The sequence below is a fragment of the Cynara cardunculus genome, assembly GCF_001531365.2.
Source record: "Cynara cardunculus var. scolymus isolate 2C chromosome LG 10, CcrdV1, whole genome shotgun sequence".
Classification (NCBI taxonomy): Eukaryota; Viridiplantae; Streptophyta; class Magnoliopsida; order Asterales; family Asteraceae; genus Cynara; species Cynara cardunculus.
In genome coordinates, this window is record NC_037537.1 from 4,304,446 (window position 1) to 4,314,787 (window position 10,342).

Below are 10,342 nucleotides of genomic sequence, written 5' to 3' on the forward strand. Positions count from 1 at the left end.
GGGGATTGATCCAGTGCATCTCATCCCAACGTGCATCCAAAAATGGACATCCTTTCTTACACTTAAGTCTCCTTCTCACCAGAATCCAACCCAATCATGAAACGACACTACGTCAGCGCACATTTTTTTTTAAAATCTGACATCATCATCCTCCTAAATAACTTGTGTTAAGTTCCTCAAAAAAAAAAGGAAGAAGCAAAACGGAAACAAAATCCATCGTGTATGCATCAACAGAACAAATAAAAAGGGTTTCAGGTCTACAAACAAAACTGTCTGTCTAAAAGGAGTATAATATCTAAAACAAGAACCCAAGCCCAATAATGCTTAAAAGCCGAACAACCCTAGTTCACTCGCTTTCTCCTTCTCAAAAGTCTCAAAGTATTGATATATGATTGTAACCGCAAGCAATATTCCAGTCCCGGAACCAATGGCTCCCATGAAATCTGCTAAGACCGTCAACGCACCAATACACATTCCTCCAAACGCAGCCGCTGTTGGGATGTACCGATTAAGTTCCTTCTGAAGGTTCGAGTCTCGATGACCAGGCATCACCATTTGTTGCTCCTGTATGCCATTCCAAACTGATTAATAACACAACTATATTTACTCATTTCATTTCAAACCCAATGAGTTGAGGCCCCACACAGAGTAAGGTCTGGTAAAATTGAGATTTATGCAAACCTTTTACCTCTGGAGATGGACTCAGAAAGTACTCCCACAACAAATAAGTCCAACAATGTCTACTTTGAGTTGTCACAGAAAATGCAACATTTCCTTCTTTTTAGCAAGGTTCCAATCCAATCCAAGTCATCTATTTATCTATATTTAGCAATCAATACAAGATATCCCTAATGTTTTTTTGGTCCAGAAGTTATCTAAATTTAAGAGGCATTTAAGCATTTGATTGTTTTAATCATTGGCTCTCGTTAAACCATGTGTTAAAAACGTTGCATCATTTTCTGAAAAGATAAAAGTATTTTGTATGTCTACTACATGAATATTAAGTAGAGCATGCACAGTTGACAGATAACGTATTTACTAACAAAAAGAAGCTCATATTTTAAGAGCCAAAAAGAAAGGGTCCTACAACCACTTGCACATTTACCTGACCAGTACAAGCCAACTGTTTATAGTCTATAGACACCAAAATTAGTGCAAGATATATGGATAATACACTAGCCACAACAATCAAGTAGAGTAGTGAATAGTCAAGGGAATTAAAATCAAGTTGTAACAAGTTGATTAGCCACTATGTGAAGGTTAACCTATTAGGAACAAGTTGATGCTTTCTAACCCATATCCTCCAAGTAACAAAGATAAAACATATATTAGTGCGATAGGGTTGACCACACAATTCACAATCTAAACCTCATCCAACCTAAATGGCCTCTAGCCATACTCTTATGCAAAAGCATCAATAGAAACCAGAAATCATGTTAAGAGAAACAAAATCGCATGAAGCTTAATGATGATCTCAATTGAGCAATACCTTAAGTTGCTTGGCAACATCTCTGGCAGATGATCCAGAAACTTCAATCCAGGTTTTTGAAAATAGTGCACAAGCTGTTAGCATGAACACCAAGTAGAAAAGAGCATGGAATGGATTGGCTGCCATATCCGCCAAGCTGATGCAACAATCAAGATAAAAGAAAGCATTAGTTAAGGCACCCAAAACTAATAAAAGTTTGTTACTCTGAAATCACAGTATGAAAGAACAGCAAGAGGCATATAAATAGCTAATCAATGGAAAGCGAAAGGGGTATTTTACCTTGAAGGTGCAGTCACGTAGTAAGCAATGCCACCAACTGGGACAGATTGGCCTGAGTATTCAGACTCCTTCCACTTTCCCAATAGATCAACCAAGAAATTCCCACTATACTTTCTGTGGAGCAACTGTACAGAAGGGAGAATAATATAAGCAATTTGACAAGTAGTACAGATACTAGACCTCTGCTGATTCAGATGTAATATGGATACCTGAGAGATGAAATAAAGGTTGGATACAAGTGCAGACTGAAGAATGATGGGCATGTTGGAAGTGTAGAACAGCTTAATGGGATATGACCCTTGTTGCCCACGAGCATTCTTTGATCTCACAGGCAAAACAACACGGAAGCCTTGGAAGTAGATAACAATAAGGAAGATCAAAACAGTAGCCAGCAGATTCGTGACATTAGGAAGATTTTGCCGGTAGAAAGCTTCCCGCAACGCCCGGACTTTGTCTGATCTAGTAATCAAAAGATGGAACAAGGCAATGACTGCACCCTCAAATTCAGCACCACGTCCACTGTTAATAGTGGTAGGGCTAAATGCTTTCCAGATGATGCTTTCACTGCATGATTAATCAAGATGCAAGTTAAGAAATTTCAGGAGAGAGTAACCAAAATATGTTTTGTTGAGGCAGGTACTTGGCATACCAGATATTAGTGGCTATGAACAACGAAATTCCAGATCCAAGGCCATATCCCTTTTGGAGAAGTTCATCTAGACATATGACAATGATCCCAGCAAAACATAGCTGAACAATTATCAAAATAGCATTCCCAACACCCAGTTGACCAACACTGCCATACATTCCTGACAGAACATACGCGACAGCCTCACCAACAGCAATCAAGATTCCGAGCAACTTCTGAGCACCATTCCTAGAAAAATCACAAGTACGAGTTGAAAAGTATGAGAAAGGATAAAAATAAAAGGCTGCATTATCAGTTACTACCAGGAACTTGCATAGGGAGATAGAATACTAGAAAGTATAACAAATTATAATACTTTGTTCAACTCCTTTAGTAAATAGTCAAATGGCAGCTAATGAATATTATTAAACTCACAATAGAGCACGGTCCTCACGAACGTTGTTGTCCACTTCGATAATTTTTGACCCAGCCAATAACTGCATAACCAGTCCAGAAGTCACAATGGGAGTAATACCAAGCTCCATGACAGTCCCACGGTTCGAAGCCAGAATAACACGCATCCAGTAAAAAGGGTCTGCACCCGTTGTCGAATGTATGCCATACAGGGGAAGCTGACTGCACACCAGAAAGATGAAAAGAGAGATCACAGTGTATATGACTTTCTCTCTGAAGGGAACCTTCCTATCTGCACTCTGCACTTCTGGCAAAAACGCAAGAAATGGTCTGACCAGATGTAACACTCTAAAACCGCCTCCCATAGTAACAAGTCAGAACCACCCAACCTGCTGTTTGTGTAAATGCAATCATCAGCATCATATAGTATTAAGCAAACCAAATATATGATACATCAGTTACCACATAGAACTTGCATCAAATTACCAATCACAAAATAGGATTTCCAAAATGTGCATCATGAAAAAACAAATACAGCCAAAAATACGCAAACAATCATAATATATCAATATTGGAGACAATTTATAAATATAATGCAAATTTCAACGAGATACAGAACTACACTCTTGTAATCTCAAACTGATACAGCATACACACTGAGTGCTTAGAAGATACCCATCCTTGCGAAAGGACCAAATGAGTAATTCAAGCAAGTAAGCACGGTATTCGTAGAGGATTCTTTTAGTTGAGACAATATTCTAACAGAATTAAACAATCTATACAAGTAAGATGACGCATCCTTGCACTACTTGCTAAGACTTTTCAGACATCTGTATTATAGAGCTTTGTCTTCAATTTTAACGCCTAAAATTTTCAATAATAGTAAAATACTTTCTTTCCAATTAGTTCACATCACCATCAATAGCAAAATAGAAATTTCAATTCATTCACTTTCATGTCCTCCCAAGTTCACATGCTATGAACACGTAAACCATTGGCAAATACGATACCAGACAGATGACAACTAGGAAGCGGAAATCAGTTGTTTAAGCGCCGTTGACCAACCGATCCAAATCATACACCCATCTTAACAGATCTAAAGCTAATCAAAACATAAAAACCGACGTAACAACATCAAAACACACCAATCCATCACTACGTAAGAAATCAGTACAGATCGAGTCATGTAACAGCCGATTTGAAACATTTTATTCCATTTTTGAGAAGAAATAAACGATCCAAGATGAGAATTGTGCGTAAAAGTAGACATAAGCAGATTCACAATGTAGATCGAGGACTTACAAAGCTTGAATTAATGGAGATTTGATCAAATGGGATGAGAGAGAGCCCTAGGGTTTTATATCGGAGAGGAGGAGGATGGTTATCATGAACGGAAAGATAACGCGTAAACGTCGCTGGTGAGCAAAAATCTTTTGCAACGCTACGGAACATATCAAAGAAAATATTACACAAAGCACCCTTCATCTTCAACATAAATTTCAAAAGAAACCCTATAACTCTTGGTTGCTAACAATGAGTCCTTGTTTATGTTTTGACTCAACATTTATTTACGTGTGCATTTAAAGAGACTAGCATTATGCCCGTACATTATAGTGGGATATAAATTTTTATTGTAAATCAAGGATGAAAAATTAATGCAATTTCCTATTTGAAAAAAAAATATATGAAATTTATAGAGTATTCTACTGTATAAGTAGGTCTCAATGTTAATCTTATATTTGAACATGTTTATCAGTTGTTTAGTAATTTAGCTTTAGAAAGTTCAAATGCAGCTATATATATGTACAATAATAAATTTTAAACTTGAATTTAATATATTTTAAAAACAAGGGTAATGTTCGCAATATAATAAAGATTATTTTGAATCCAAGTTGCGATAACAAGTTTCAGACGTTCAACAAAAATGTTATTATGATTTTAATTTTTTGATTGTTTATGATCAAAATAAGTAAACTCAGATACACGTAATAAATTGCTTGTAATAGTTTTTCATTACTCTCACAAATGTGTACCATCTACGATGAAAAAATGTATACCCTGCAGCACAAAGAGTATTTTACATTTATTTTAGTACCCATAATTACCATAAACACATAAGGACTACTTCCCCTTTTTCTTCGTTCTTTAAGAACCTTTCGTATGCGCCTATTGGAAGAGTTAGGCTACCTCCTCTATTTTCGATCTCATTCAGATAATAAGCCAGTTTGGTTTATTAGATAGTGAGTGGGAGGCCGGGCCCCGCCCATCCGGAAGTGCACACCCATTTTAGAATATATACAAAGGGCTAAAGAGAAAAAGTCCATGAAGAACTACCAAATCCAATGACTTCCATTTGTTCGTACAATTCTGTCACCGATCACTACTGGGTTGGTTGGTGAGTCACCCAATACCAAGGATGGAAACAACACGAGTAATGCACCTGGTAGTCCCTATTGATGCCCCATGTCCCTATCTAATCCTTGACGGCTCTAGGAAAAGAAATTGTTGTTTGGTGCGGAAAACCCATTAGATACTCGTTTAATAAAAAAGTAATAACAATGTATACTTACTATACAGTGAGGTCAGGTTATGGGAGGATAATATCATCCATGATCCCTTCTAAAACCTACTTTAGGTATGGAAACCAACAATTGTTCCTTCCCCTTTACTCAACAATTCCGACCTATTAGCTGGTGGGTATCCACGTTTACCCGGGAGTCAATTTCCGTCTCTACTCAATACCATGTATTTGGGTTAACTTTGAATATTTGGATTAAAAAGTTGTAAATTTGTGAACTATTAGAAACTTTAAGTACTTGTGGGGCAATATTAACTTAACTTGAAGGGCGCTTTATATAAATTCTAAAATCAAAAAAGTCAAGAAATTGGTTCGGATGACACGAGTTTCTACCCAATAATGTTCTGCCACGTTGGAATGTTCTCCACGTGGGATATTTGTTGGGCCGGCTTGAATCCGAATGTATCGTTAATTATGAAAAAGAAAAGAAAATTGTTTTTTTTATTTTTTATTTGGATACAAAATTATTTTTTTTATATTATAATTTTTAATAATCATAGGAATTTCATCATCTTCATTATAATTTTAATTAAGTTTTTTCTGAAAGAATAATATTAATAGTTAACTATTTACGACAAAATTCAAACGAAAAAAATAGTTGAAGTAATAAATAAATCATTTATTTAAATATATATAATATTAAAAACAAATATATATATATATAATGATTTTTTTATATATGTTGCATACAAATTGTATTCGGATCCAAATTAAGAGCTCGTGGTATGCTTTTAAATGCGCATGTTGTAATGGGGTAGATTTGGACCATCTGTTGTGTCGGGCTGTTGAGTGGTTTCGATGGAAATGACATTATTAAGTATGTTATAGGCTCGATCATCTAAGGTTCTCAACTTCTTTGGTAGCCTAATTGTTTTGAAGATTAAAAAAAGGCAGATATTGTTGGTCTCAACCATCGGATTTATAAATGATACCACTAACATCTAATTCAACATTTAGAAAGAAAATTCTTATCATTTATCTTGTAACATTCTTATCCGATAACAAAATCATCAAATATGACTGAAAGGGATTAACATCCGAACCTAGGGAATGGGTGAACGTTTGACGAATAAGTCACACAACAAGTGGCATGACCCTATAATGGGTGCCAAGACAGGTTCAGGTCGAACAACATATGAAATGCAGTGACAACATGATCCATACCCGACCAGACAGTTTATGAGATGTCTTTTCTTCAGTGTTGCATGTTTCCAGAAAATGCATATTATTTGGTATATAGTTTACAAGTTTGATATATATGATGTAAAATGATTTTATTAGTGAGGTTTATAAGTTGACTATAGTATGCATCTCAAAGACAGAAGGTTTCAAGTTGGACAAAAGAAAATGGCATGCATAGAGACTTGTCATGTCCATTTAAGTTCAATATTTATGTTCAGCCATCCATGATGAATAACTTTTGTAATGCGACCCGATATCGGAAGGGTTAGCATTTAAGTTACATCTTTATTTTTTAAAAGTCTTTTGTTGTAAACAGTTTTAATTTAACGTAATTTTGGAGTATCTATAAAAAAAAGTTATTAATGATAACGTGTTCATTTCTCATGGAAAAATGAGGGTGTTACATAAACCCTTCACATTTAGCGCCATCACTCCCTCTCGCTGCCCCTCGTTGCTCTAGCGTCATTCGTCCTCTATCACTGCCCCACCCATCCTTGCCATTGCCCCTGCCATCGATCTCCTTTTTTTTTTAATCATTTTTTTTTGTTTTTCAATTCTTCCTCTTTTTTGATCTATCTATATGTACTCCATTAAACTGTTGTAAAAGAGAGAAAATTGAAAGGCAAAAACAAAAACAGATCAAGAAAAAGGGAGACCGATAGTAGGGGTCAATTGCAGCGATGGACGGTATGGAGAACGAACGACAATGAGATGGTGACAAGCAACAAAGGGAAGCGATGTCGTTCGGTTCAAGGGTTTGAATGTCGTAAGCTTTGGTAACAATAAAACTGATTTAAAAAATATGTAGGTAATCAACTTCTAAAACTTCGATGATTTATTAATATATTAACTTAAAAGAATGTACGGAGACCTGATCATTCAAAATGAGAAAATTCAATAATTTATTCATCCAAAAAAAAATATTTAGGGACATAATCAATCAAAATGTAAAATTATCATTTAATTAATTAAAAAATTTAATAATTAAACATTTTTTATGGTGAACATTTATTTTGACACACCAAGAGAGCAAGGACTCTGAATTTGATATGTTTCTATGAACAAATTAAAGCCCAATAAACTCAATTAAAGATTAATAGAATCCATTAAAGACCAATAAACTCAATTAAAATCTAATAAAACCAGCTATATTCCAATAAAACTATTAAAGCCCAATAAAACTATTAAAGCCCAATAAACCCGATTAATAGCCCAATAAAACTATTAAAGCCCAATAAACCCGATTAAAAGCCCAATAAAACCGATTAAATCCCAATAAAACCGATTCACCAATTATGACTTATTACATATTAAAGCCCAATAAAATCGATTACAGCACAATAAAACTCATTAAGTCTATTAAGAACCACTATAGCTCAATAAAACCCTTTATCACTTATTAAAACCTAATAACACCAATGGTGTCATTTTGTATGCATGTATGTGTTGCAATACGTATGTGTGTTGGGCTCGATAAGACCATTAACTCCCACTAAAGCTTATTAAGAACTATTATAGCTCAATAAAACCCTTTATAACATATTAAATCCCAATAACACCAATGGTGACGTACTACGTGTTTAAATCCAGGTATCTATTGTATATATATCTATATACCTAATAAATAAGTAACTTTGGGGACATGTGTCATGTTTTTGTGCGACGATTATTGATTTTTTCGGCTTAAACATGTATCTAGACACAATTTTCATTTACGGCTCCCAGACTTACAACATAACTTTGGAAAAATTCATGTTTGAATTTAACTCTGGAGTGGTCATCAAAACCGGGTTAAAATTTCAAATTCGGATTTTTGAAGCATTTTTCACAAAGCAATATTACTCGGGAAAAAAATTTAGAAAACAATGTACTCTTAGTACTTAATTAATTAATAATAATGTGAATATAATTAATTTATATAGTTATTAAAAGAATATTAATACCTTATTAATTAATAATAATATAAAGTTAATTAATTTATAACATCTATATACCTAATAANGTAAGTAACTTTGAGGACACGTGTTCTTAATTAATTAATTAATTAATAATGTGAATTTAATTAATTTATATAATTACTAAAAGAATATTAATACTTATTAATTAATAATAATATAAAGTTAATTAATTTATAACATCCACATCTATATACCTAATAAATAAGTAACTTTGGGGACACGTGTCATGTTTCTGCGCGATGGTTATTGATTTTTTCTCGCCTAAACATGTATCTAGACACAATTTTCACTTATGGCCCCCAGACTTACAACATAACTATGAAAAAATTCACGTCTGGATTTAACTCTGGAGTGGTCATCAAAACCGGGTTTAAAATTTAAAATTCGGATTTTTGAAGCATTTTTCACAAAGCAATATTACCCGGGAAAACTTGACTCCAGCCAGGGGCTGCCGCCCCTTGGACCCCGCCACCGGGGGCGCTGCCCCCGGACCCCTTTTGTTAGGGGCTTCGTCCCTAAATCAAAATAAACTCAAACAAGTGTGCACTCCGCACATGCCTTACCTGTTCAATATTTATCATGATTACATTGGTCAACAATTTAATCCCATTACATTTAAATGACATTAGTGATATAAATCATCAACATTAAGTCATCAGATATTGGTTATTTCTCAGACTTACAATATAACTCTGAATTGTTCTGTTCCAAACTTAGTTATATAGTTTATTCCCAGACTTAGAATACAACTCTAAACTTCTCTTCAGAGTTACGTTTCTGAGTTATAAGAAGTCAAAATTCTTGTGACTCAGAGTTATGCTCGTAGATATTTTCTAGACTTAGAAGACAACTATGAATTCTTCTTATTCAGAGTTAAGTCCAGAGTTATTTTCCAGCCTAACAATAGAATTCCGAATTCTTGTGTTCCAGAGTTAATGTTCAGAGTTTTCTTTCAGAGTTAATGTCCAGAGTTTTTCTCATTTAATAAGAGCCAAGGACAATCATTATCAAAAGTTGGTTTATTTCTAAGACAACCGGTCTTCACACATGGTCAGTTATATGTTGCTTTATCCAGAGTCAAAAACAAGCAAGGTTTGAAAGTACTAATTATGGATGATGATGGTATTATTGACAGTAAAACAACGAATGTTGTATACAAAGAAGTATTTAGTAATATATGATACATGGTTATTATTTTATTAATGTTTTACATATTTACCTTATATTTGTTCAGTTTATATTGTGTTATAAGTATTGTTTTACAACTTCATCTTATTAAATCATATTATTATTAATTCTTAAGAGGCTCATTTTTCATTTATGTTCTGCATCATAATTATTCGACCATAGAGGATCTGCATGTGCTACGCAAATTATCTCACCCGGACTTCGTGCTTCATACAGAGCTTTAGAGAGGGACTGCATGTACTATGCAAAGTCTCTGACCAAACTTCCGTAATTCATACAGAGCTTTAGAGAGGTACTGCAGAAACCACGCAACACCTCTATGCCTGATTTCGTGCTTCATGTAGAGTTGCACAGCAACTCTGCATCTACAATGCAGAGCCTCTGTCCACGGAAAATTTATACAAACTTGTAGCATTGGCTAATTTTAGCAATTAACTCTTGAAAAGAACTTCACACTTGTAGTCAGATTGGTCGTCTTGATTAAGAAGTCTTGCAACGCTAGATATTGTCTGTCGTGAACTCTGGAGGATTTCTTAGCCCTTGTGTTTGTCAAGCCTGATTTCGTCCTTCATACAGAGCTTAACAGAGGTTATGCACGTGCTATGTGGTCAATCGGAACCAGACTC

The 10,342-nt window shown here is 34.7% G+C and overlaps 1 protein-coding gene across 2 annotated transcripts; it reads right to left on the reverse strand.

The window, feature by feature from the left end:
* Positions 1–203: 203 nt before the first annotated feature.
* On the reverse strand, positions 204–4,234 carry LOC112518991 (protein transport protein Sec61 subunit alpha-like). Of its 2 annotated transcripts, none has more exons than XM_025126840.1 (7): positions 4,113–4,234; positions 2,832–3,202; positions 2,418–2,645; positions 1,978–2,332; positions 1,769–1,893; positions 1,490–1,625; positions 204–564 (listed from the first exon to the last, which is right to left on the reverse strand). In XM_025126840.1, the coding sequence occupies exons 2-7, from the start codon at positions 3,173–3,175 to the stop codon at positions 325–327; spliced, it is 1,428 nt and encodes a 475-aa protein (XP_024982608.1). In that variant the 5' UTR covers positions 3,176–3,202; positions 4,113–4,234; the 3' UTR covers positions 204–324. The 2 variants fall into 2 exon arrangements, with proteins under 2 accessions (XP_024982608.1, XP_024982609.1); XM_025126841.1 differs by having other exon boundaries at positions 2,832–3,199; positions 4,113–4,217.
* Positions 4,235–10,342: the final 6,108 nt, after the last annotated feature.